This window comes from Sus scrofa, chromosome 7 (genome assembly GCF_054392235.1).
Source record: "Sus scrofa isolate SSC_HxYL_T2T_F1_AM1 chromosome 7, Sscrofa_HxYL_maternal_Yorkshire_Landrace_v2.0, whole genome shotgun sequence".
Taxonomy (NCBI): Eukaryota; Metazoa; Chordata; class Mammalia; order Artiodactyla; family Suidae; genus Sus; species Sus scrofa.
Window position 1 is genome coordinate 1,914,438 of NC_139389.1, and position 27,529 is coordinate 1,941,966.

Genomic DNA, 27,529 nt, shown 5'->3' on the forward strand with positions numbered 1-27,529 from the left:
CGGCGGGCCCGGCGCATGCGTGTTCCGGGCGGCGCGGCGGGGGGGGACAGCGGCCTGCGGAGCCCGCGCATGCGCGCTCCGGGGGCGGGCGCGAACTGGGACCATGGCGGCGGCGCTGGGCAGTCGGGGCGCGCGGCGGCTGCTGCTGCTGCTTTCGGCGCTGAAGCCAGGGCTCCACGTCCCCAGGGCCGGGCCCTCGGCCGCGTTCAGGTAAGAGAGCCGCTCCACTCCGGGACCCCGCGTTGTCGTCCGCGCGCTCGGGTCGGCGGGAGCGGAGCCGGGAGCCGCGCTGGGTGTGCGGCCGAGGGGGCGCGGCGGAGGGGGCGCGGCCGGAGCCCGGAGGAGACGCTGGCCGCCCTCTGTCGCACGCGCTCGAGGCGGGCTGGACTCCCACCGCCGCTCCCGGGCCTGCGGGCGGCACTCTGAGCTGTCCCGTCAGAGGCCAGCCTGCACCCCGTCAGCTCGCACAGTCGCGGGCCCCGGTCCCCGAGCCTTGCCGCCGTGTGCTGACCTCGACCGGGACGGGCGGGACGATCCCCTGGGAGCCTGGGAAATGCAGACGCCGGGCCGGAGGTTGGGAATCCGCCTTTCTCTCCTTTGACACTCCCACCCCGCCCCCTACACACGATTTAAGAGAAAGCCACCAAGAGCTGGTTAATCTCCGACCCACAGTCTTAAAGTGGGGGCCCTAGTCCCCAGCAGAAAATGTGGAAAGAGCTGCATGAAGCTGCTTTGGCTTTATTCTCTGCGTACCTGCGCGCGCGCACACGGTCACGGCCACGGCCACACGCACAGGGACGAGCACTCTAACTGTCCAAGGGTCAGTTCTGTTCCTGACTACGAAGAAAAGTCAAATGCGAGGTGGGTGCCTGGCCCCTAGAACTTCTTTCTCTAGTGTGGAAACGTCTCTTGCAAACTTAACTTGGAAGGAGAAATGAGAAAAAAATCTGTCCAGCTTTCCGTCTTTGTGTTGTGATTGATTGGTTGTTGAATTTGATTTAGGTTCTTTAGTCTCATTTTAGATCTTTTACAAGATTTTCAGGACTGTTTTGATGCAGAGGGAAAATGTGTCAGTGTCAGCAAAAACCGTGTAAGTCAGCATTGAAAAATGCCCATTTATCCCGTTCCTGCAGAAAGGGATTGGTATGAGGTGACTGTGATTGCACCAAGTCGGGGTTACAGTGGGTCATTTAATGGTTGCAGGAAGGCCCCATCCACTTAGCAGTGCAAATCATTCCTCTTAAAATATCTCTGAAAAACAGGTTTCTCTGGATTTTGAACTGCTGTTTTACAAATGCAGTTGCAATTGGTATGACTTGTAACGAGAGCAGCCCTGTGGTATAGGTAGGTACAAGCACTCCTGTGAAACTTTTGCTTCAAAGCAGCTGGTGCCCCACCTACCCTGAGTTGTGTTGCAAAACTTTCTGTTAGTCGGCTCTTTGGAACTGCCTCTTCGTATTTCATCATCTGTAAAGTGGTTTATTCCAGTGCCAGGTCAGAAAAGCCTTCTCTACGTGAAAGTGGGTGTTATGTGCTGTTACAGTATCAGTGACTTACAGAACCTAACAGCCTGCTTCGGGAGAGATGTTTTCTGGTTCATCCTGGGGATACTCTACCCGAGAGTCAGAGACCACCTTCCCCTGGCACCTGCCTCCCCCTCCCCCTTCTGTCCAGCAGTCGGGGTGAGGGTGGCTGCGGTGCTCAGCCCTGTTGGGGGCTCTGGTCAGCCATGAGGTTACAGAAAAAGCAGGGACACGAGCGGGTTATTTAACCTCTCTGAAGCTTGTGCCTTGTAGAACTGTTTTGAGGATTTGACACATGACGGTAGCAGGCCCGCGTGTAAAGGGGCTAGGACGTAATAGAAATTCATTAATTCGTAGTTATAATTAATAACGATACAAACATGAAGTATAAAAGATGTGAAAAATAAGTCATCAAAATCCATATAAATCCAAGCCCTGGGGATAGCTAATACTTTATCATAGCTAATGGCTACTTTGGAAAAAGTATGTGAAAGAAGTAGCTGGACACACGAGATACAGAGAATGTAGGACTTTCAGAGCAAGGAAGCATCTTATTAAGTGGCCCCCATTTTTATTTCTAAGCAGAAAGCCCCAAAGGCTGTGCTGTGGACATTTCCAGCTGCTCATTTTGGCAGAACGACGGAGGCCCGTTACCTGAGCTCTGATCGTCCACTTCGTCGGTGGTAAAATTAGGTTAATACTCTGCATCACATAGCGAGATGAGTGAGAGGAGGAAGCTGGGAACAGAGGGCTTACTAATTAAACGTTAGTTCTAGCTTGATTATTTGCCCTGGACTGTCGTGTTCTTGCCTGCCCCATGGTAATCTCTCCCTCCCTGTGGGGGTCAGCTCGGCCCCTCAGCAGGAATTACTTGCTGTGTATTGGTCCTGCCCCTTCCCTCCCACAAAACTGCCTTTCCAGCCTCCCAGAAGGAGGGTTCAGGGACAGACATCAGGTGGGACGTGGGTTCCTCTGGCTCACCTTGCTTTCCTAGAGGCTGTTTTTGAAAAGGAGAGGATTTTTCTTCTAAGACTTTAACTCAGTGAAGTCTTTCTCAGCCTTGGTTGTCCATTGGTGTCCTGGGGAATTTAGAAAATACAGGTGCCTGGACCCTCCCCAGAGATTTTGATTTAGTGCAGCCTGGGCATCTGAGGATTTACGGGTTTGCCAGATGATTCAAATGTAAGGTTGATGCGGTGAGAGGCAGGAACTGCTCTTGTGAAAAGGGGCCGGGTGGGCAGCTGTGAGGGGCTGGAGACGCCATGGTGACCCTGTCCACTGCGTACCCCCCGGGCTCCTGTCTCCCCCAGCTTCTGTCATAACGCTTGGCACGCTGCATAGCACCTGCTGGCTGCAGCCTGACCTGTCTTACCTGTCAGCCTCCACCAGCACGGAGCGCCCACTGCAAAACGGGGCTCAGGGGACCCCTGAGTGAGCGGATCCTGTGGCGGAGTTCTGTGTTTAGGAAGCGTGTGCCAGGGCTTCCCCTGGAGCATGGAGCACGTCTCCCAGAGTGTCCCAGGCGGGCGTGTTTTTAACTCCGCAGGTGATGCTGATGAAGACACCTGCTTAAGCTCACCTGGGTCAGAGGAGCACTTGCTCGGAGGGAGAAGGGGTGGAAAGGACTCGTGGACGGCTCGGGAGAGGGGTTCATTTTTGTTCTTCAGATTTTCTGAAGTTTCCCATCTCTCCTTTTTCCTACCCGAGACTTGGGGAACGTGGGTATCTCGAATGGGGTTCAAAGTCATTAGCATGTGTCAGGGCCATTGCAGGGCCTGGTCTCCACAGGTCTTGTAGCAGAGTTTAACCTGAGGCCTGGCTACCATCAAGAGCCCTTTGGTAAAAGCTGGAGGGAAAAGGCAGCACTCATTTCGATTATATTTTGTGGAAAATCATTCACTATTATTTTTAAAGATAAAGCCTTCCTTAGGTTTGTTTTCTTTCCCCAATACATTATTTTTTTTTCTGTCCAGCAAGGTGACCCAGTTACACATACATGTGCACATTCTTTTTTCTCCCATTATCATGCTCCATCATAAGTGACCAGAGTTCCCAGTGCTACACAGCAGAAAACCGTTTTCTTATGATTGAAATTGATTTGCGTTTGTTCATGGGCAGTTCTCTGTCCTGTATGCCAACCTAGAGATCATGCAATCATGCCGGGCTCTGGGAGCCTCCGGTAACCCCAGGGGGTTAGGCTGGTGTGATAATGGCAAGTACCTCTGGTGTGATGACATGCAGGACGTTGGTGACAAAGCACCAGGCACATTTTCTGTCCTGATAACCTTCCCCATGTGGCCCAGCCTTCCCTCCCTCTTTGTCCCCACACTCCCGCCAGGCTCAGCCTTGTCCCCACCTGTGTCTCAAGCTCCTGGGCTTTCGATCCTGCCGTGTCCCCCCCACCACATTCTGTTCTCAGAGTGTCCCCGTCTGGGAAGTTTGTCCCAAACGCTGCTCTCGGTCTTCAGCTCCCTGCCCCCAGCCCTGACGGGCCCTCGGACGCTCCCCTGAGCTCCCTGGAGGCCACCTGCAAGGTCGTCGCCGTCACCCCCAGTTCTGACCACCGGGTTTTCCTCTGCATTCGTAGGCAACCGGGAGAACAGGCATAGTTAAAAGGAATTTGGAACGAGGAATCAAAACAGGGATGCAGCAGAGCCCAAGGGAGGCCAGGCGCTTTCTGCAGGCGGGGAACGGCTCACAGGGGGAAGCCGGGCCCAGGCAGCTCCTGACCCAGGAGGGAGGCCTGAGAGCCAGCAGCTCCTGGGGGTGAAGCCCACTGGCTCAGACTAAGGGAAAGACAGGGGGTGTTCCTCCGACCGTACGTGACACCCTCACTGCCCCAAATGCCTTTAAAAGCGGGTCCTTCACGTTTCAAGGAAGGGAGCCCTCCACACCTCGGGGGCAGGAGGAGTGATACGGGGGCTGGGCGGCTCCACGGGGCTGGTGGGGCTGGGGTGCCTCGGTCCTGATGGTGTCCTCCTGTCACCCCTCCCGCCCAGGAGGCGTAGACGACTCCGTCTGTCTTCTCTCCTGCTGGACGGCCAGCGAAGCGGATGTGTCGGAAATGCATCTGTCCTCTCCCAAAACAGCGCCGTCGGTAGCACAGCATTATTCGCTTTTACCTCGTCAGGTTACCAAGGGGCCTGATGGGGCCTGCGGGACATGCCGGTGGCTCGGTGGCTTGTGGCTCTGACACTGCTCCCCCTAGTGTTTGGCTCTGACACTGCGCCCCGTAGTGTTTCTGTAGATAACCGTAGTTGTGTTTGGTCCCAGTGCCACACCCACCTGTCGTGTTTCTCTAGAAACTGCGTGTTTAAGACCTGATGTGGCCAAGGTAAGCGCATTTGTTCCCGCCTGTGTGGGCATGCCTGGTGTCCCTTCTGCGTGTCACTGGGTCATCCAGAAGGTGATGGGGAGGCTCTTAGGGCCTGATGCAGGCCCTGTGTGTGCTCTGGTGCTGGGTGTCCCTGGCGAGTCTTCCAGGAGCTTCGGGAGAGCAGCTGGTGTGGCACATGTTGATCGGTCAGAACAGGCCCTGGCAGCAGCCCCGGCCCAGGACCCCGCCCCCATGACAGTTGTATCAGGTTAGATGCTGTGTCGTGGGAGGTGTGGGGCTGAGGAGGGTGGGCGGCAAGGGGACTGTGGACCCGGCCGTTAACAGTCGACACAGACCATTTCAGCATCTTACAAACCAGTCTGGCCTTGTCGGTGCAGATGGGTGCAGCTGGCTGGGGAGTGGAGAAGCCAGATGCCTAAGGGGCCGCCTGGGGCTCAAGGCCTTCCGCGTGGACCCCAAGACCAGCCTCATCCCTGGGACGTTGTCAAGGCAGCCCGAGGTCCGAGCGGCTCCTCTGGACCCGCTGAGGTCAGGCGAGTGGTCCAGGGTCTGTGCCAGTGCCCCCCTGGAAGTCCGCCGTGTGGCACCCCTGTGTCAGCTTGTGCCTTGCCCCCCTGCTCCCGCTCACCGGGCGTGGGCCTGGGGGCCCACGTGGCTCTGATGTCAGCAGCCTCTCAGTGCTTCTGTGGGCCAAGCCCCGAGCTGGCGATGTAGGCCCCTCAAGCGTGGTGGCGGGCCTGGGTCTGCAGTGTGGTAAGGGAGAATCCAGCTCCCTTTGTCGGTCTGGAAAACTGCAGCAGGCCTCAGAGTGACCCGAGGGGCCTGGGCGCGAGCACGGCCTTGTCCTCACGGCTGCGCTGCTCACTGGTTTTCCCCGGGGATGGGCCTTTCTCTTCCAGCTCCTCTGTGACCTCTGCCAGAGTGGCCGTGAACGGCGTCCACCTGCATTACCTGCAGACGGGAGAGGGAGAGCACGCGGTCCTGCTGCTGCCGGGGATGTTGGGTCTGGAGTTTTTTGTTGTTTGTTTGTTTGTTTGTGTTTTTTTTTTTTTTTTTAGGGCTGCTCCCGCAGCGTATGGAGGTACCCAGGCTAGGGGTCCATTTGAAGCTACAGCTGCCGGCCTACACCACAGCCACAGCCACGTGGGATCCGAGCCACATCTGTGACCTACACCACAGCCCATGGCAACACTGGATCCTTAACCCACTGAGCGAGGCCAGGCATCGCACCCACAACCTCGTGGTTCCTAGTTGGATTCGTTTCTGCTGTGCCACGATGGGAACTCCTGTTTTTACTTTAATTAATCCCCTTAGATGCTTATATTCTTATGATTGCTTATTTTTCCCAAAAATAAGATGATGCGGTTTTCCAGTTATGTGATGGTTCCCCGTGCCCTAGCCTCAGCTGGCTGTAGCTCCATGATGACTATGGAGGCCTCTCTTCCTGGAATATATTTAGGTCTTGCTTCCTCGAGCTGTTCTAATGGAGGACATTCACCCCAGTGGCCAATGTAGAGCTAACGCAACCAACAGTTTGCCAGTTTCTGTTGCCATTATTTCAGTATTGCTGTCATTACCCAGCTATTAAAAGCCTTGGGCAATTTAATTTTTCTTTGTGCAAAACATTAGCCTGTTCAGAAATCAAACAGCGAGATTCCCGCCCGCCCCCTGTCCCCAGCGCCCAGTTCCCCCGCCCACAGGCACCCAGTGTTGGTGCTTTTCCTTCTCAGGTATCTTATGTTGGTAACTCTCCCTTGAAGTAGGTGGTGGTGGTTGTTGTTGTTGTTGTTGTTGTTGTTGTTGTTGTTGTGGGGGTTTGTCTTTTTGCCTTTTCTAGGGCTGCTCCCACGGCATATGGAGGTTCCCAGGCTGGGGGTCTCATCAGAGCTGTAGCCACCGGCCTGTGCCACAGCCACAGCTACACCAGATCCGAACCGTGCCTGTGACCTACACCACAGCTCACAGCAACACCAGATCCGTAACCCACTGAGCAAGGCCAGGGATTGAACCCGCAACCTCATGGTTCCTAGTTGGATCGTTAACCACAGAGCCACGACGGGAACTCCTAAAGTAGTTTGGTTAAGGTTTGAGTCTTCTTTGCCCTGGTCTTCAAATGCACCCCTGTTTGCCAGGAAGCACATGTCTTATTGGTTCTGAAACTGGTCTTGGATTTCCGCTGTTCCTTTTCCCACCTTCTCACCTCCTGCCGCTCCCTCAGGGTAGCTCCCTGGAGGTCCTTCCCGGTCAGGGATCCAGAGAGGCTTCAGATGTCAGCGCAGGAGACGTGTGCTTGATGTCCACTTACGGTTTCGGTTGGGTTGTCTGGGTGATGTGCCTGATGTCGAGAAAGGTGTATCTTTTTTTTTCTTTTTAGGACCACACCTCACCACACCTGTGGCATATGAAAGTTTCCAGGCCGGGGGTCGAATCGGAGCTGCAGCTGCCAGCCTACAGTACAGCCACAGCCACATCGGATCCCCAACCCACTGAGCGAGGCCAGGGATTGAACCCTCATCCTCACGGATACTGTGTCAGGTTCTTAACCTACCGAGCCACAACGGGAGCTCAGAGAAAGGTGTCTCTTGTTAGGAGGAGAGATCATCCTTGCTGATGCTAAGCGATCCGCCAGCATGCCAGAAGACATTTCCTAACAGCTAGTTGATTATCACGATGTTTGGTGTCCATCGTGGCCTGAGCTCCAGACCTAAAAACATACAGAGCCTAGAGGTGAGATGCTGACTGCCCCGGTCTGGGCTCCTTGAGAGTCTGGTCTCAGAGCCTAGAAGTGAGGTGCCAGCTGCCCCGGTCTGGGCTCCTTGACCGTCTGGCTGCCACACACGGCCTCTCGGCCTGTGCACGGGGTGGCTTTGACCAGTGGGCGGGCTGGGGCCTGCCCGTCGAGTCCACCATGGGCTTGAGAGCGTGGTTCTCCTTGTTAGCATACTCTGTTGCATACTGTTGTCATGCAGCAAACTAATTTGATTTCTTTCCTCCACACCCTGCTCTCCCCCGCTACCTCAGTGCTTTAGTTTAATTTTCTGGTCTCTAGTTAGAGCCAGAAAATAAAATCTTCAGGGCTGTTCACATTCACGCACATAAGAGACATCTGGGATTTTAGAGTTCTGCTTTGAATAACTTGGATCGAATATCATAAATACGTCTGCAGATGTTATTAAGATCTGCCTCGTTTAGAGCAGTCATTTTTAGAAAAGAAAGAACCCAGAAGCATGTTGGATCACTCAGTCTGTTTCTATGCAGTTTCGTGAATTTTTTGTGTTGTTTTAAAGGAAGGTTGGACGGAAGCAGGAGGACCAAGTGCTGAAGCGACACCAGACGGGGTGCTGGGTCGGGGCCTCCGTCCTCACGGCACTGCCGGGGCGGGGCTTCCCTGCATCACGGCCGGGCCGCTCGGCTGCTCACAGCCGAGGTCCCACCCTGAGCAGAAACCCGCTGCCTGAAGATTGTGGTTGTCGGTGCTTTTGCTGTAGTGGTTTGAGACAGGGAAAGCACGCCCTGTGTGTAACCACGTGACCCTTGTAGGAAGTGGCGAGACGGATTTCGGCCCTCAGATCGAGGCCCTCAACAAGAAGCTCTTCACGGTGGTCGCCTGGGACCCCCGAGGCTACGGACGCTCCAGACCCCCGGATCGAGACTTCCCCCGGGAGTTTTTCGAAAGGGACGCAGAAGACGCCATTGGCCTGATGAAGGTGGGTCCCAGGAAGGAGCCGGGGGACGGGGGGCATCTCCATGTGTGTTTGTTTTCTCTTCTTCGAGGGTAGCACTGTGTGGTTCCTGTGGCAAAGGGTTCAGACAGGCGTGAAGAAGAAGGTTCAGAGATGCTGCAGCCGAGACTGAGGCTCTGCCTTTCCAGCCAGTCTCATGACCACGGTGTTATATCTTTGGCACCTTCTGTGCCCGATGATCTTCAGGCTTACTGTTTCAGTGGACAGTTTATCAAGGAGACACCTCCGTGTCAATAAATACGAAGTTACTTCAGCTGATAACAGGCGCTTGGCATTCCCTGTGCGCGTGCGGTCTGTCGTACGTCACCTCTCTTCTGGTGGTGGCTGCACAGTTTCTAAGTTGCTGTTTGTCTGTGTGATTATTCGCGGAAGTTCAGCACATACTCTGTCGTGTCCGACACTCGTTGTCGGTTGTGCTCTCGTGAGCAGTGCTGGCGTGGACACCGTGGACCAGGAGATGACTGCTAGCTGGTGGAAGATGCCAATAGTCATTTTACACAATAGCGCCAAATTATCACCTGTAGTGGCTATACCAGTTTATAGTCCCATCAGCCAGTGCTTGGACTATTTTAATTCTTTTTTTTTTCCTTCCAGTTTTTTAGGGCCGAACCTGCGGCATATGGAGGTTCCCAGTCTAGGGGTCAAATCGGAGCCATAGCCGCTGGCCTACCCCACAGCCACAGCAACGCCAGGTCCAAGCCACGTCTGCGACCTACACCACAGCTCAGGGCAATGCTGGATCCTTAACCCACTGAGCGAGGCCAGGGATGGAACCTGTGTCTTCGTGGATGCCGGTCGGGTTTGTTTACGCTGAGCCACGACGGGAACGCCACTCAGTGTTACTTCTTGGCAGCATCTCTCAGGTGTAACCTTTGTCCCTTTTCTCTGTGGAACAGTTTCAGAGCCTGTTGCTTCCCCTTTCGCTGAGCCCCCCCGCCATCCTTCTGTTCCAACCTCCCTCCTCCCCCGCCTCTGCAGAGCTGCAGTCAGTGGCTCTGCGGGAGCAGTGGCTTCATCTCGGGCTCCCTCTCTGATCTGATAACTGTCCTCAAGTCCTGGCTCAGGGCCGCGTGTACACACACCCATTCTTACGTCCACGTCTGTTGTTTCTGGCTCCTTGAGGTTTTATTCAACCAGGCGATGTAATTCCCTCAAAATTCACAACAATACTGGCTAGTGAAGTTTTTAATGACAGTTGTATCTACACCCAAACAGATGGCGAGGGAAGCGTGCATGTCCTCAGGGGGGCTCTCGGCTTCTCCAGACCCCACCGCCGTGTTGCTTCTGCTCCTTACTGGTCAGCAGGGGCTCCGGCAGAGGGTGGTCACCTGTGCCCCGCGACGCCTTGTGTTTGTCACAGACGCTCAAGTTTAAGAAGGTCTCTCTGCTGGGGTGGAGTGACGGGGGGATAACTGCCCTCACTGCGGCGGCCAGATACCCGTCCTACGTCAGCAAGATGGTGATCTGGGGTGCCAACGCCTACGTGACCGACCAGGACGAGAGGATCTATCAGGGTAGGTTCCTCCCTGCCGCGTTTCGAGGCCTGTGTGGACGCGCCAGGTCTCGTCCGCGTCCTCAGCTCTAGGGTGGGAAGCGTGGCGAGCTCGAAGGAAAGCGATGCAGTGTAACGAGTCAGAGTCTTAAGGCTTTCTCTTTCCAGAAGTGGCGCTTTCGCGACTCAGGAGGAGGCTCAGGTCGGTCTTTACATTTCCTCCTGCTGGGGAGCTGCGGGTGGTTCTTGGCTTCAGCTGAAGTAACTTGCGTGCCGAAGGGCCCACGGTGGTCACAGGAGGACCTTCGTGTGCCGACACGGAATTGCGGTGCTCGACCCTGCTTAAGGCGGTCCTTCAAGCTTATCTTTGAGGGGTTTAGAGACCGGAGAACAGGGGCTGGCAAACCACAGCCCGTGGTTCAGCCCTGCCTGCTGCCTGCTTCCGTAAGGCTGAAGCCCCCATGGGGGCGGACAGCGCTGTGCGTGCTGGGCACGGAGATGGGGTGCCTCTCCAGCCCTGGGGTTGCCGCCCGGGGCCTGTCCTGGTGACCACCTCCCAAGGGCGGCTGTCATGGCATTCCAGGTGGCAGCTCCGCCGTTGCTCAGCCTCCAGCCCGATGCCCAGATTGAGACCCCTGGGTCTCAGGGTGAGGGAGGAATCACCAGGATCCGGGGTCTCTGCGGCAAAACGGGGAGCAGACCTGGGCTCCTGCACCTGCTGCCCTGGCCCAGCAGGACCCTCCTCTTCAGGCCGCTGCCTCTCTGTCCCGAGTGTCTCCCTTGGATCCCCGACGGCCCACCCAGGAGGTCAGGACCAGGCAGGGCAGAAGTCTCTCTGTTACCTACACGGTGTCTTTGTGCCTCTTGGCCCACAGAGCCTAAAATACTTACTCCCTGGCCCTTTACAGAAGGTTACAGACTCCGTCACTGGACGAGCGCCGGTCTGTCCTGCAGCGCATGTGACGTAAATGGGCCGCTTGGTCCGTTGTGGATCCTGGTTCTGTACCCTCTGTTTGGTAAAGGCTGTGAAACTCTTCCACGGAGTCTGGTCCAGGTGCCAGTCCTCCCGGTCGGAGGGCCCGCCTGTCCTCACACTGTCCCTGCCTGGCTCAGCACCGACCCGGCTTGTGCGAAGGAGGCCCCTGGCTTTGAGGCTGGCGCAGCCCCTCCCACTGCGGCTGGGACAGCACGCCTCTGGCTCGTCTCGCTCCTGTGGCACTGACGCCTCTTCGTGGAGCCTCCCTCAGCCGGAAGGGTGGGCAGGGCTCCTCCTCCGAGAGGCCCCCCACCTGCAGTGCCCCTCGCTTTGTCTAACCCGCAGACACACGGCACTCTGCTTCTGCCTGTTTCCTCTGCTTCCTTCAGGCCGTTCTGGCCGCCTCCTGAAACTGCCCACTGAGACCAGCATAATGTCCTTGTCAAGACCAGTGGTTTCTTTTCGCTCATTCCCTTATTACCCGTTAGAAGTTTCAAGGTCTGTAGTAACAGCCCCTCTTCTTCCCCTGAAACTGGAAGTTTGTGTCATCATCCCTCTCTGTCTTTTGCTCCCCACCCCACCCCTTTTTTTTTGGCTGCGACTTGCAGCAGCCTGATGTAGGACCTGAGTTTCCAGACCAGGGATTGAACCCGGCCCGCAGCAGTGAAAGTGCCGAGTCCTAACCACTAGACCACCAGGAAACTCCCCTCATCTCTCTTTTTATCCTGATCAGCTTAAATAGAGAATCATCAGTTTCATTGATGTTTTCATAGAACTAGCTTTTGGTTTCATTGATTTCTTTCTCTTGTTTTGTTTTCAGTCGTATTGTTTCTGCACTTATTTTTTTTTTTTAATTATTTTCTTCCTTTTGCTTACTTTGGATTTTAATTTGCCCCCCTCCAGTTTCTTAAAGTAAAAGTTAGGTTATTTAGACCTTTCTTCTTTTCCACTATAAGCATTTTTTTTTTCTTTCCTTTTTAGGGCCTCACTAGCAGCATGTGGAGGTTCCCACGCTAGGGGTCAAATCGGAGCTGCAGCTACAGGCCTACACCATAGCCACATCAATACCAGATCCGAGCCATGTCTGTGGCCTACACCACAGCTCATGGCAATGCCAGATCCTTAACCCACTGAGCGAGGCCAGGGATTGAACCCGCATCCTCATGGATCCTAGTTGGATTCATTTCTGCTGCACCACGATGGGCACTCTGGCCACTATAAGCTTTTAAATGCTACAAATTTCCCTCTAAGCATCACTTTGGCTGCATCTTACAAGTTCTGATATGTTGTGTTTTCATTAGTTTAACTTCTAATATCCCTTTTGACTTCCTCTTTGACCTATGGTTATTTAGAAATATACTTAATTTCCAAATATTTGGGGTTTCTCTGATACCCTTCTGTTACTGGTTTCCAGTATAACTTCTAATGTTCTGTGGGCTCCCTGGGGGGACGCGGTGCTGGGCCTGCACTCATGCCTCCTTCCAGGTGGTGGATTGTGCCAGCGAGGTAAAGTCACTTCCTCTACCTTAACTTGGCTCCTCAGCAGAAACCTGGGGGCACCCGTCTTCTTCCGCAGAGGGTCTAAAAGGTACTTTGCTGGCATCTTGCTTTGCTTCTTCCTGTTATGAATGAGATGGAGGGTCTTTTCAGGTGTTTGTCCAGCACTGGGCTTCTTCTGTATTTTGCTTATTTGTGTCTTTTTAATGATTTTATATTTTTCCTGTGTGATATTTGTTGATATAAATAATACAGTGCGTCTTACAGGTGTGCGTTATGAAGTGTCACCAAAGGACCAGCACCCAGGACTCTCCACCAGCTCTAGACTCTTCTGATATTATCACGGTGTTACTGGTTTGCAGGGTTATTTTTGTTGTTTGATCATCTGATTACTAACATCTTGCCAGTTAGTAGTTGTAATAGTAGTTGTGTGACTAGCCTGCGGCTCGTCTTTCCGCCTTCTTTATGGCCAGAACTATTAATGTGAGGAGATGTTAGTGTTTTATTTTCTCATCAGCTTGATGAGGTTTTTAATTCGAGTATATGCCTTTGTACGTTTTCCCTGTCTCTCGGTTTCTTTGCTCACGTTTCCTTCTTTCTTCTGAGGTGTTCCTTCTGAGAGCCTCTCTCTTTTCCCTGAAGTTCGTTAAGGGCAGGTCCCTTAATGGTCAACTCAGCTTTTGCGTAGGTGTCTGTTTCACCCTCACTCTTGAAACGTTGTTTGAGTCAGTACAGAGATGGAGAGTTATTTTCTCTGCTGGGCCAGCCTCTCTGCCTCCCTTTCTTGCTCTTAGTGTGCGGGGTCCGAGTTCCTTCCTTCCAAGCCCTGTGTTTTATCTCTGCCTCTTTTCCCCATTCTCTCTTTCTCTTTGGTACATTGCTGTCTTACTACGCTGTGTTGGAGTTCTTTTTATTGGGATTCCCTTTGACTTTTGCCTGTGGATTCTTTGATCACTTCTAAGAAAAGTTGCTGCCTGCTGATTCCCTCTGGTAGTGAGGCTCCTCCCCTCCCCCCCCTTCTTCCTCCCCTCCCCCCCTCCCTCCCTGCCCCACCTCCAGGGACTAATTGGACTTTGTAGACACAGTCTTTCATCTCCCCATCTCTGTTCACCTCCTTCTCTCTCTGTGTAGGGTTCTGCATGATTTCTTAGGCTATCTCTTCTAAACATCTCATTTTTTCCTTTAGCTTTGTACAGATTCTGATTGCTTTATCATCTTTAATTAAGAGCAGACATTCGGGGAGTTCCCATCATGGCTCAGTGGAGATGGCCCTGTATCCATGAGGACGCAGGTTCGATCCCTGGCCCTGCTCAGTGGGTTAGGGATTGGCGATGCTGTGAGCTGTGGCATAGGTCACAGACGCGGCTTGGATCTGGTGTTGCTGTGGCTGTGGTGTAGGCTGGCAGTTACAGCTCTGATTTGACCCTTAGCCTGGGAATACTTCCATATGCCGCACATGTGGCCCTAAATACATAAATAAAATTTTTAAAAAATTAAATCTGAAAAAAGAGCAAATATTTACCTAAACTTAATCTGAAAACAAAGAGTGAGCGTAAGTGGAGAAGCTGTCCCTGGGAGAGGCTGTGCCCTTGCTGCTCTTGGGGACCGTGGGTGGTATCAGGTCGGGGCCATTTCCATCCCATCTTAATTGAGGAATCGCGGGTTCAGCCCTCCCCACCCTCCCGCAGCCAGCGTCGCATGTCCCCGGACAGAGCCCTGCCTTTGAGTGGTCTCGGTATTTCTCTGTTTTCTGGATTCTCTTCCTCCTACGCACACACACACACAGGCTCTCCTTCTCTGGTTGCTATCAATCACTGCAGACTCCAGCAATGCCACAGAAGTTCTGTTATGAAAGATCTAATTGTTCCGCTGCAGGAGGGCCTTTCAGAGGGTGTGGCCCGCTCCGCCGCCAAAGGCAGAACTGTCGTCAGGGGTTTTTCACGGGCTGCCTCCATGCCGCAGTGCTGGCTTCTCTCTCCTCCTGCCTCACCCTCTCCTTTTGCTTCTTGCCAGATGTCTTCCCACCTCTTCATTTCCAAGCTTCTTGTCGGTTTTGTGCAGAGCAGTCCAGCGTCCTCAGCCCCTGGACTTAGGTCTGGGCTTCTAGCTGCAAATTTAAACTAATCCGTGAAGAAAGGCAGGCACTGTCTGTAACAGGACCTACCTTCTTTGGAAGTAAGCTGGAGCCGAAAATAGCTGTTTTACTCTATTCAGTTATTTATTTTTTAAGTTTTTTTGTCTTTTTAGGGCTGTACCTGCAGCCTATAGAAGTTCCCAGGCTAGGGGTCGAATCAAAGCTACAGCTGCTGGTCTACACCACAGCCACAGCAACATAGGCTCCGAGCCACATCTGTGACCTACACCGCAGCTCACGGCAATGCTGGATCCGTAACCCGCTGAGCAAGGCCAGGGATCGAACCCGCAACCTCATGGTTCTCAGTTGGATTCGTTTCCACTGCGCCACGACGGACGCTCTTCCATTCAGTCATTTGCGTTCACCCCCTGTCTGGCGCCTGCCAGGTGCCTGGCGCTGCCCAGAGGCCATCGTCATCCATGTGGCTTCACATCCTCGCTGGTGTGTTGTCTTCACGACGTGTCTTGAGGGTGAAGCCCTGTGTTGAAAGCACTCGATACGCAAGATTTAAGATGCTCAGGAGCATTAGAGTCTTAACATTATCGCCGTGTGTTTAAGGAAATATGGAAAATTCTGGGCCAAGGAATGGAATTTGCTTATGCATTTTAAAGGTGGGTTTTAGCCATTATTTCCCTTCCTAAGTGCTTCATCTGGAATGTAGTTTGTAGGTAGTGGTTACACCCATATTTCTTCAGTAGCAGAATTAGAATGAATGATTTGTGTGCATTTCTCAATGTACATAAATGCTGTTCAGAAAAAACTCCTCTTTTGTGAATAATTAGGGTCCTTTTTACTCAGATGACCCTAATCAGGGGACCGTCTTATACCTTTAGCAGAAGCGTTAGATGCAGATCGAATTTTGTTTACTTGGTTAGAACCTGCTGGTGCCTCTTTGTGTCTGAGGCCCACAGTGGTGGACAGAGCAAAGCCACACCCACATCAGGGCTCACATCTTCGTGGGGACACAGCAGCCCCTGGAAGTGGCCCGTGCTGAGCAGAGGGACGGCGGGAGGGCCCAGCTGGCCTGGCGGGGCGAGCAGTGTGCTGGGAGACGGGGAGTGTCCCCGGCCGTCAGGGCAGCAGACCCTGCAGCTCAGGTGGGCTGCGCTTGGAGCCTTTAAAGGTGAGCTCGAGTCTGGGACCCAAGGCCTTCTGGCCTACCTGTCTTTCAGGTATCCGCGACGTTTCTAAATGGAGTGAGAGAACGAGGAAGCCGCTGGAAGCCCTGTATGGGTTCGACTACTTTGCCAGGACCTGTGAGAAGTGGGTGGATGGCATCATGCAGTTTAAACGTCTTCCCGAAGGTAAGTCACATGGGCTACTTCACGGCCCCTTTGCTGGTTAAAGACGCCGTCAGAGCTTCCCCCGATCCGCGGAGACCAACACGCTCGCCGGCCCGCCGGCCCTGCACACTGACGTGGGACCGGATGCCGGTGACGGTGGGTGAGGCGACCTGCCTCGCCCCAGAGACGCACTGTGTGTGCAAGGGTTCACGTTGCTGAGGCTTTGGTAGCAGGCTGGTCTTGTTTCCTCGAGTCCTTTGTGTGTGCGAGGACAACACAATTCTCCAGAAGCCTCAAATCCTCTTCGCTTTCTTTTCCTTTTTTTTTTCCCCTTGGTCTTTTTGTATTTTCGAGAGCTGCACCTGCAGTGTATGGACGTTCCCAGGCTAGGGGTTGAATCGGAGCTGTAGCCGCCGGCCTACACCACAGCCACAGCAGCGAGGGATCCGAGCCGTGTCTGCGACCTACACCACAGCTCACGGCAACGCCGGATCCTTAACCCACGGAGCCAGGCCAGGGATCGAACCCACAGCCTCACGGTTCCTCGTCGCACTCGCTAACCACTGCGCCACGACGGGAACCCCTCTTCATTTCTAGCTCTGGAACGGCCTGTTAGAAAACAAACGGCTGCCGCCCATGCGCAAGTTTCCCTTTTCCACCGCCGTGTGAGGAGGAGAATGTTCCGTTCTTTTCCAGGATTCGGAGCTAAGCGACATCTCTGTAGCCGTCAGAGATGCCTTCCTGCCTTTACCTGAAAAATGAGCATGATGTCCCATAACAGGAAGGATTGACATCCAGAAGAGAGTCTCTGGATCAAAGTCCATTTTTTATAGCTATTTACATATGTAATTGCTCTCTTTTTTAAGTTGCTCAGAGTAGAGACAAGACAAGATCTAATCTTGAAGCACATTCAGCTGCAAAATTGTAGTTCAGGGACCAGTTTGGCCTCTTCAGTCGTCATTTCCCAAATGAGTCGTCTGTCAGAACTCTCCGAATGAAAAAGACGTTTGCAAATGTTACTTTTTTGGTTTAAGTTCAAAACAGCAAATACATCCTGTTCAAATGCCGTCCCCACCCGTAGAAACAGGTCCTTGGACTGCGTCTCAAGAGAGTGAACGTTCAGGCCACAGGCTGGGAGGAAGTGTTTGCAAAAGACACATCTGCTAGAGGACCGGAATTCAGGGCACAGGACACTCTTGAAACCCAACCGTAAGGAAACAACCCAAGGAGCAGGTGGGCCAGACAGCCGCGAGGTCCTACTGTACAGCTCTCAGAATGGCCACCAAGGGGTTTTAGGACCGCGAAGGTGCTCCGTGTGACAGTGACAGGCCTGCGCGCCCATCCCTTTGTCCAGACCCAGAGAGTGGTCCCCATGCGCGTGCGTCTGAGGAGCCCTGCGGCCCTGGCGACAGTAACATGTCAGCGGAGGTTCGTGTGTTGTCACGAACGTACTGTCTGAGAGGGCACACTGACGCTGGGCGAGTTTGTGCGTGGGGGGACAGGGCCGCGTGGGAGCCCTCCGTGCCTTCTGCTCAGTTCTGCTGTCAACCTAAAACTCCAAAGAATGGGGTCTCGAGGAGGGCAGTGTCCTTATCAGAATCCGGCAGCGAATGGGTCACCTTAGAGCCAGACGGTTGGCAAACCACTCGTCTCCCTCCTGGACTGATTTCCTCGACAGGAGCCCTTTCATACACTCGAGGCTATGGGTGCTGAGTTAAGTTATTAATTTGGGATTAATTTGCCAGATTTCGGGTCAGACAGGCCAGGTATACATTTCGGCTTTGCCATGTGGCTGCTGTTCGAATCCATTCGGGGACGCCACTTAGCTTCTCTGAGCTCCAGGCGTGGGTCTGCGACCTGGACACGCCGACGCCCGCCTCCTGGAGTTCTCGTGAGGATTCCGGGTGTGAGGCGGGCCGTTTTTATACATGCATGTGTGTGTATAAAATGGTGAGGTTACATGTGTTATGTACATGTGAGTGTGTAGATGTGAGCTTTTGCATGTATCACATGTGAAGTTACACTGTCGCGTGAAGTTCTCATGAGGGGATGTTTTTATATATACATATGTGTATATAAACCCCGTGAGGTTATAGATTGCGGTTTCGTATATGAGAGTGTATGTGTGAGGGTTTATATATGTCATATTTGAGGTTATCTGTGTGAGTTTGCATGCATGTTATTATGTCGGGTTGTACCAGAGACGCCTTAGAAAGGTTGCTGTACATGGGGTGAGGGTCCTGCAGTCGCCTAGAGTCTGTCCAGGTCTCAGGGAGACGGGCAGGAGGGAGGGAGGAGGGACGGGGGCAGCGGGGGTGGAGGATGGAGGGGGTGGCTGTGGGGGGAGGGAGGAGGAGGGAAGAGGATGGGGGATGGAGCGCAGCTTCCTGTAAGTCCTGTAAGTCGTAGCTTCGCTGTGAGGGACACAGGCTGGGGCCAGCAGGGGCCCCAGCGCCCACTGAGGATGTTACTTCAAGGGAGAAGCTTTGCAGATGCCAGGCATCTACCATCTGGCAAACGGGCGACTGCCTCGTGTAACATAAAGACCTATAGGGCTTCTTAACTACTCTTTTAGGCACATCGTGGATGTAATTAGGTAAACGGCTTGTTTAGTAGGAGAGCCGAGAGGGAAGAGGCCAGCATAGAAACGGGACAGGACGCCCAGAGAGCATGAGCGTTCGAGCTGGAAGGCGCCCCTGCCCGGCCCGGTCCCAGGCGGTCTGCACAGCCGCCGCCCCCCCAGAGCCTGCCCGCCCAGCCCAGCAGGGTCACCAGCGCAGCCTCTCCTGTCTTTCAGGTAACATCTGTCGGCACCTGCTGCCCCTGGTGCAGTGTCCCACCTTGATCGTGCATGGCGAGAAGGACCCTCTGGTCCCACGTTTCCACGCCGACTATATCCATGAACATGTGCGAGGGTCACGGTGAGTCCAGCTCCTCTCCGTGCTCTGCCCGGGGGCGCAGGGAGTAAACAGGGGGGCTGCAGGAAGAGAAGAAGGGGTTCCCCGCCCCGGGGGCCGGGCGTTGGCCGCAGTCCGCGGTGCTGGCTTGCGGGTGGCAGGGTCAGAGGGAGGGACACCAGGGGCTGCAGCCCTGGCGACTCGCTTGTCAACCAGGCGGTCCTCTGTCACTTGGTTCCTTCCCTTATAAAAGCATCCCCTCCCCGTAGAGTTTGTCAAATCAAAAGAGAAGGCAGATCACATGTTGCCTGCTGCCCGCTTGGAGGCTTCGGTTGTTAGCATTTTTGTATTTCTCCTTTCTCGTATGTTTTCGATAGCACGTTTTTTATTAAACTATAGCTGATTTATAATGTGCCAGTTTCTGCTGTACAGCTAAGTGACCCAGTCCTACACACACACACACACACACACACACACACGTGCACACACGCGTTCTTTCTCTGTACCATCTTCCATCATGGTCTGTCCCAGGAGACTGGATGGTTCCCTGTGCTGCACAGCAGGACCTCACTGCCTATCTATTCTGAATGTAAGAGTTTGCATCCATAATCCCAAACGCCCCGTCCATCCCACCCCTCCCCACCCCCTTGGCAACCGCAGGTCTGGTCTCTGTGTCCATGAGTCTGTTTCTGTTTCCTAGGTGGGCTCATTTGTGGCATGTTTTAGATTCCGCATGTAAGTGCTACCACGCGGCATTTCTTTCTCTTTCTGACGCACTTAGTGTGAGCATCTCTGGTTCCGTCTGTGTTGCTGCAAAGGACATTCTTTCGTTCTTTCGTACGGCTGAGTAGTACTCCGTTGTGTAGATGTACCACGTCTGGACCCAGTCATCTGTGGATGGACGTTTGGGTTGGTTGTTTCCACAGCTTGGCTATTGCGAGTAGTGCTGCAGTGAATATCCAGGTGCGTGGATCTTTTTGACTCAGTTTTGTCTGGATGTGTGCCCAGGAGTGGGACTGCCGGGTCGTATGGTGGTTTTATTTTTAGTTTTCTGAGGACCTCCATACTGTTCTCCATAGCGGTTGCACCAGTTCACATGCCCACCAGCAGTGTAGGAGGGCTCCCTTTTCTCCACGCCCTCGCCAGCATTTGGTATTTATGGACTTACTAATGATGGCCATTCTGACCCCAGTGTGGGGTGGTACCTCCTTGTAGTTTGGATGTGCATCTCGCTAATAATTAGGGATGTCGAGCATCTTTTCACGTGCCTGCTGGCCGTCCCTGTGTCTTCATTGGAGAAATGTCCATTTAGGTCTCCTGCCCGTTTTTCGGTTGAGTTGCTTATCTTGTTGTTGAGTTGTGTGTGTTGTTTGTATATTTTGGAGATTAAGCCGTTGTTGGGTTTTTTTGGGTTTTTTTTTTTATGGTTTCCTTTGTTGTGCAAAAGGTTCTAAGTTTGATTCGGTCCCGTTTGTTTCTTTTTGTTTTTCTTTCTCTTGCCCTGGGAGGCTGACCTAGGAAAACGTCGGTGCAATTTCTGTCAGAGGATGTTTTCCCTGTGTTCTCTTCTAGGAGTTTTTGGTGTCATGCTTAAGTTTTTAAGGCATTTTTGAATTTATTTTTGTGCATGGTGTGAGGCTGCCTTTCTAGTATTTTGTAACATAGATGGAATTATATTCCATATTCAGCTTTGATTCCGGCTCTTTTCCCACTTAAAATTAAGTCGCAGACGGTCGTGTCATTTCAGCGTTAAACATGTAAGAGTCAGGCAGGCCTCTGCTTGCGGATCGTGGAAGAGCAGTGCCCGCCACACCGGCCGTGTTGGCAGCTCTCTCGACTGACCGGCAGCACCGTTCACAACATGCCTTGCTGTCTGCAGCCTTGTTTCTGCCAAGCAACCCAGGGGCGCTGGAGACGCACGACCTGTCAGCAGAAATTCTGGTCCTTAACCATTTGTTGTTGCATAGGGAACAGGAGTGTCTGGCTGACACGGAGCAGCCTCTGCTGGTACTTAGAGGATAACAACTCCAAGTTCAGTCAACGCTGTTTCCTTGACATACTCGTCCTGGAGGGGACAGTGCGTGTGACCAGGAGGTGGTAGCCTGGTTTTTTTTTAAAACAGACAAAACATTCTGGAAAATAAATACCCAAGGGAGCCTTGACCCCTTCAGAGACTGCATGTTAATTCCAGACGCTCTCGGGATGTCTTTGGAAACTGGCTGTATTAGTGACCGAAGGAGTCCTCCTTCCTCCCTGAGCCACTCCTGCTGCCCACTGGCCGGCACTGCCCGGCAGGTCAGCCCTGCTCCCTGAGCCGAGAGCTCCAATAATCCAGCAGAGAAAGGGGACTGCAATACAGTTCTTCTGATTACGCTTTTTTTTTTTTTTTTTTTTTTTTTTGTCTTTTTAGGGCCGCATGTGCGGCATATGGAGGTTCCCAGGCTAGCAGTCGAATCAGAGCTGCAGCTGCCAGCCTACACCACAGCCACAGCAACGCCAGGTCCAAGCCACATCTGTGACCTACACCCCAGCTTATGGCAGTGCCAGATCCTTGACCCACTGATGAGGCCAGGAATCAAACCCACGTCCTCATGAATGCTAGTCAGGTTTGTTACTGCAGAGCCGCAACGGGAACTCCTCTAATCATACTGTTTATTCCATGATATATTTTTACAGACAAATTTCTCAATCTTTAAAACTGGGGACGTGCTTCTTATTCTGCAGTAGGACATCATTACTATAGACCTGTGTAATTCCTGTTTCAAATAGCATTTTGTTTGTAAAAGGCATTTTACATATAATATCTAAGTATACTTCACACCAAACTTAAGGAAAAAAATATTGTCCCCATTTTATAGATGAGAAAGTCAAGGCTGAGACGTGTTAAGTAATCTTCCAGGGCAGCGTAGCTGGTAAATGACAAACCCTAGGGTTTTCCCTCCCAGTGCAGCGCCTTCTCCCACAGCACAGCTGCCTCTCAGAAACATACTCTTATTTTAATACGATGGTAAGATGCCTGGATTACATACTCGCTGACCTGGTTAATTGTCTTCTAGCTGCAAAAATGACAGGTTTTTGCACACTGACGCTCAGGATAAATGCAGTGTGTTCCCTTAGAGAGCCAGGTTCAGTAGTCTGCGAGGAAGTTTAATTTAGGAATTCTGTTCCAGACCCATCTCCTAGCAACAGAATACATCAATATGGGAGAAGACTAGTCCCCTGCCCTTCGGACGGTAATGGTTTCAGCACACTCTGTGGAAAGTCGTCCTGAGAGCAGAATTCCTTGAAACGAGTGAGTCGAGAGTGAGGTGCTACTGCAGTGGCCTCTCAAACTCGCTGGCCTCTTCCGTCTGCCGCCTTCCTCAGCTGGAAGAGCCCTTTCTGCTGGGCAAGAACCTGAAACTCAGTGGTTGATTTTGCAGGGCGCGTCTGGCGACTCGGAGTGTCATCTCCCTGCCAGGCACGATCGTAGACTTTACTGCAGATAGACGTCAGGTCTCCTAGGAGGCGCGGCCAAATCGGGGGCGCTGTTCAGCAGGCCCACGTCCTGCCTGTGTCAGCTTGTCACACAAGCCTGTGTCACACCCTCCTGGAGGCAGAGGCCGCAAAGATCAGTCCAGGTCAGAGGTTTTAAGATTGGTTTCAGGCAGGGGAAGCCTTCCTCCCCACCAGCTGACTCTTCCGCAGACATCCAGCATCAAGGCCAAAATGGGCGCTGCCGGGATCCCAGCCGCGGTGGGGAGCCAGCCCTGCCCCCAGGCCTCCTTTTTTTGGTCTTTCTGCCTTTTCTAGGGCTTCTCCCGTGGCACATGGAGGTTCCCAGGCTAGGGGTCCAATCAGAGCTGTAGCCACCAGCCTACACCACAGCCACAGCAATGCAGGATCCGAGCCACGTCTGTAACCTGCACTACAGCTCACGGCAACTCCGATCCTTAACCCATTGAGCAAGGTCAGGGATCGAACCTGACACCTCATGGTTCCTAGTCGGATCCGTTAACCACTGAGCCACATGAGAACTCCATGGCCTCCTTGTCCTGCTCCACGGTCCCCGATTGCACCATGCTGATACTGCCCCCCATCTGCTAGCCAGCCCGCGAAGCTGCGCATCTCGCTGTCGGGGTCTGCGCTGCGCAGAGGCAGCAGCCCCCAGACCCTCTGCGGTGGGGGCTGACAGGCCCCTGGAGGTGAGCGCTGGGCCGGCCCTGGGGGCAGGTGTCCCTTCATGGTAGTGAGACGCTGAGCCCTCACATGGGCTCACTTGGGCTGCCGTGACAGATTCCACGCTGGGCAGCTTAAGCTGCAGACACTGACTCCTCACTGTTTAGAGGCCGGAGGTTCAAGGTCATGGTCGCTCCTAAAGTCTCTCCTTGGCTTGTAGGTGCCGTCTTCCTGCTGTGTCTTCACAGTTGTCCCTCTGTGTGTGTCTGTGACCTGATCTGTTCTCATAAGGACACTGTCCGGTCAGATTAGGGCCCACCTGTATGACCTCATTTTAGCATCATCACCGCTTTAAAGACCTTCTAACGCCCAGACAAGGTCACAGCCTGAGGTGCTGGGGTTAGGGCTCCAGCATGTGAAGTTGGGGGCATGATTCAGTCCGTAACAGTAAGTTTCCGATCTCAGGAGTTAGGGGCCCACAGGGATCAGGATCTGGGTTTCCGGCCCCACCGCCCAGGAGCAGCGCCTTGCCTAGATTCTGTGCCCTCCCCCCCGCTCGCCTGCAAGGCCACCCATCCTTCTGGTCACAACTCGGATGTCTCCTCCTATCCCCCCTGTCCCTCACCTCTCTGAGGTCGCACAGCCCTATTGATACCTTTTTAGAAGCTGCCAGCACGTCAGCCTCTACCCCGGGACACGGCCCGGTGCATCTCACGTCTTGGTCAGATTGAAAACTGAGCAGCACACGGGCCGCGTCTCCCGATGGGCAGGGGTCCCAGTTAGTGCGGCTTCGAGTGCACCTGCAGGTTCTGGGGCCAGAGAGCAGAGCAGGCAGACGGGAACGAGGGCCGAGGTCCATGTGTGCACAGAGTTGGCGCCTTGGTTCTGTGTCAGCCAGAAGGGAGAGGTGGGAAACGGAGTCTCGCCTGGAGACCAGAGCCCGTTTGGGGGTCCTCGGCAGCACTCGTAGCACGGCGGGGACCGAGGGCTGGCTGGCTGACCAGCTGTGCCCGGAGGCAGGCCTGTGTTTCTCTCCCTGTTTGCTTTGTGTGACATGGGGGTGATGATGCCTCTTGTCGCAGAATAATCGTTTGAGGAATGAACGAGGAGGCATGCTTGTACCAAGACTGCTGAGCACTCGGCACGCAGCTGCCTCGTGTGGCTGGGGTGCAGGTGCAGCGGGGCAGGGGCCTGGGACACGGCAGGGGACAGCTTGATGGAGGTCAGAGGCCCAGGCCCTCAGACCAGCTGTCAGGGGTCCACACACACGTACACAGGCACGTGTGCGTATGTGAGACACATACACACATGCGTGGACGCAGGCATTAGAGACTCGCGTATTGACATATGCGCACTGCGTGGGTACGTGTGTGTTAGAGAGAGAGGGCAGGTTGAGTTGCTGGAAGAAGAAGGAATCGGCTCCTACATTCGGAGGCTGAGGAGACCAGGCAGCCCGTGGTGTGGCCCAGTCTGACTCTGAAGACCAGAGAACCAGCAGGGCTGGAGTTTCAGTTTGAGTCTGAAGGCGGGAAAAAGCCGGTGTCCCCGTTTGAAGGCGGGCAGACGGAGTCCCCTAGACCGGTGTGGGGGTGGTCAGCCTTCTGTCCCGTGCGGGCCTTCCACTGGAGGGAGAAGCCCCCACACGGGGCGGGGGGGCTGCTTTGCTCATTCAGAGGTTAGTCTTGTCCAGAAACGCCGCACAGACACACCCAGAGTCAAGGGTGAGCCCGTGTCCGGGCACCTGTGGCCCAGCCAAGTTGACCCATAACTCAGCCGTCACCGTGGGGGAGAGGGGGCCTCTGGCACAAGCCGTCTTCGGGGGTCCCGGCCGTGTGGGGGGTCAGGCCACGGGCCAGCCGCCTCACAGAGGGGAGGGGGGCCTCGTCCAGTCCGGCCGCAGGGGAGTGTGGTGGGGCCGGAGCTGGCTCCCTGGCTGGCGGGCAGACGGAATGTTCCCGGGCTTCCCGGCAGCCGCACGGGGTCGCAGGCGATTTAGGGTTTCATCGATTTAGGGTTTCATCACGCTGCAACCAGAGTGAAGAGCAGCTGCGCCCCATGGCGCTCGGGGCCTGTTCCTCTTTTGAGGCGCACGGGTGAATCTGGAGGCTGTGGAAGGTGCCACTGAGGTAGGGGCAGCGTAGGGAGCTCTTCCAGGGACCATGGTGAGTTGATGCGGGGAGACTGGACAGGTTTCAATTCCCCAGAAGGCCTGGAATCATCTCCTAAAGTGCCAAGTGCAGCGAGGCACCTGCCTCAGCAGGTAGGCTCTGGCTTTGACCCCGAGGCGCATCCTCTCCAGGGGCGAGTGGCACGGTCCTTTGCGGTCTGCGAGGGTCTGGGTTGGCAGCGCTGCCCCGACAGCCCCGTGCAGCTGAGCAGAGCCATTTTCCTCCTACCCTCGTTCGTCCCTGCGACTGTCCAGCCGCCCGTCCGTGGTCCGGGGCAGTTCTGAGTGTAGATGCCTCGGGGCCTAGATTGCGGTTTCGCTGAGATGAGACCCCGAGGGACTGACCGCAGGCGGGGCGCAGGCAGCACGGAGGCCGGGAGGATGGGCCTCACAGCCCTCGTCTCCCTCCCTGGGACTCGCGGCTCCCCTCGGAGGCCGCCTCCAGGCTGGGCGGATGGGAGGTGCTCCGCCTCTGTGAGCAGCAGCCAGGCTCAGGGGGAGGGTGCAGGTGGCCCAGACGTGCTCTGCTGTGCCCACCAGCATCCTTGGCAGTCGGCTCTTTTCTGTCTCCTGCAATCATCCCTGAGAGCTGCCCCTGGCGGGGGCACGGGGGTCCTATCTCTGGGGGTGCAGCTCACCTCTCTTTGCTGGATGCATTAAAATTGACTCCAAGTGCCCTAGTAATGGTTAATGTGTCACTAACCTTCTCAAGGCCCTCAAGAGATGCCAGCGTCAGATCCTCTTTCAAGTTGAAGGTCTGGATTGTCCGGGTACCCCCACTCCACTCCCACGTGGCGTCTCAGGCACAGCTCTGTCCCCGGCTCCCTCCCCCCCAGGCGCTCCACCTGCGTACTGAGGTTCCTGCAGCTGTTGCTGCGGCTGCAGGAAGAGCAGAGCAGAGGCCCTGCGGCAGCTGGTGTCTTGCCCGCCGTAGTCCAGCTGTCCAGTTGTTGCTGGGGACAGAGCAAGGGGAACGTGTGTGTACCTCCTAGAGCCTTTAATTTGTTTAGAACGTTGTTTCTGCGCTTTTACAGCCAACGAGTCAGATGCAGAACTCAGAAGTCTGCCTTTTATTAAAGAAACTGCAGGCCCGCCGCATTTGACCAGAACCCTCTTAAAGGAAGCGGCCTCACAAGAAGGGGAGGAGGCTGTGGAAGCCGTGCGGTGGCGGCTCAGACCCGGGGCCGGCTGGCACAGGCCCCTGCCCGAGGCCCTCGCAGCCCGTGCGGTGGCTCGTGTGCAGTCGGTCGTCCGCGTGACCGGCGACGTGGAACCGTGAGCGGGCCTGTGGGGCTTTGCTAGCTCCACGGATGTGCCGGGAGGCTCCGGTCCCGTGCATTCTAGGCATTTCGTATTTGTGATCATCTTTCCTTATTTTTGGGGGTAACCATCAGATCACATCGCCCCCAGCCCGGCTCACAGACTGTTTCTTGCCTGGTTCCGTTTCACGTGCAGTGCGCGTGGTGACCGCCTAGCCACCCTCCAGGCTTCCACTCTCAAGTCTGTATTCCGCCATTCCTACGATAACCCTCCGTTTTCTCCCCAATGGCAGTCACGACAAAAAAGTGGCAGTTTCTCCCTCGAGGGAGGGTAGCAGGATTTTAAGTGGTGTGCCGTTAATTAATCGGAAGCCTTTTTCCCCTCAGGTTGCACCTGATGCCGGAAGGCAAGCACAACCTGCATTTACGTTTTGCAGATGAATTCAACAAGTTAGCAGAAGACTTCCTATGCAACAGTGTCCCTGAGAACATGTGACCCAGTGATTCCCCTGCCTGGGGCGGGAGCCTGGGGTGCTGCCCCTAAAACTGCACCCCCCCACTCGTCACCCCTCAGTTCACCTGCCTCCCCGCCCCCTGCAGCTCCCCCCAAACTGCTCCTGGCCTGGCACGAGTAACAGCATAAGCACCGTCCAGCTTCCACAGCTGGGAAAATTCAACCCCATTTTTAAATGTGAATTTCTACCCTTGTCTTAAGAAATAAATTCCTATGATGATTTACTTTCAGATGACCCATCGGTGAAGTTTTTGTAGGGTTCGGGACAGCTCTTGGTGGCTGACATGAACGTATGAGGCGGCATCTTTTATCTGAGAGGTACAGGCCTACACTGGCCGTTATCACACTGTTCGAAGAGAAATGCAGAAACCGAAGACGGTCCTTGGCCCGGGTCCTTGACACAGCATTGTCACAGGGCTGCTGGAGCCACAGCCAATCAGGGAGCTGAGCCTGCCTGGGGCTCAGATCTCTGGTCACCTCCACACACCTTCACTGGATCCCATTCCTTTAATACTTCAGACCAGTGAAGATCAAAACAGGCCTTTTGTC

The 27,529-nt window shown here is 54.4% G+C and overlaps 1 protein-coding gene and 1 long non-coding RNA gene across 8 annotated transcripts; both read left to right on the top strand.

Moving 5' to 3' along the window:
* BPHL (biphenyl hydrolase like) lies at window positions 1–27,210 on the top strand. 6 transcript variants are annotated; one of them, XR_014808935.1, is made up of 8 exons: window positions 1–210; window positions 5,760–5,863; window positions 8,401–8,567; window positions 9,964–12,157; window positions 13,910–15,313; window positions 15,875–16,006; window positions 18,783–18,906; window positions 26,854–27,210. XR_014808935.1 is itself a non-coding variant. In NM_001243485.1 (7 exon segments), coding segments are annotated over 7 exon segments (897 nt in total). In that variant the 5' UTR covers window positions 71–103; the 3' UTR covers window positions 26,963–27,210.
* On the top strand, window positions 1,230–5,388 carry LOC146401135 (uncharacterized). Of its 2 annotated transcripts, XR_014809512.1 has the most exons (5): window positions 1,230–1,344; window positions 2,109–2,216; window positions 4,523–4,620; window positions 4,797–5,107; window positions 5,238–5,388. It is a non-coding gene; the product is annotated as an uncharacterized LOC146401135 (long non-coding RNA). The 2 variants fall into 2 exon arrangements; XR_014809513.1 differs by lacking the exon at window positions 1,230–1,344 and having other exon boundaries at window positions 2,107–2,206; window positions 4,826–5,107.
* Window positions 27,211–27,529: the final 319 nt, after the last annotated feature.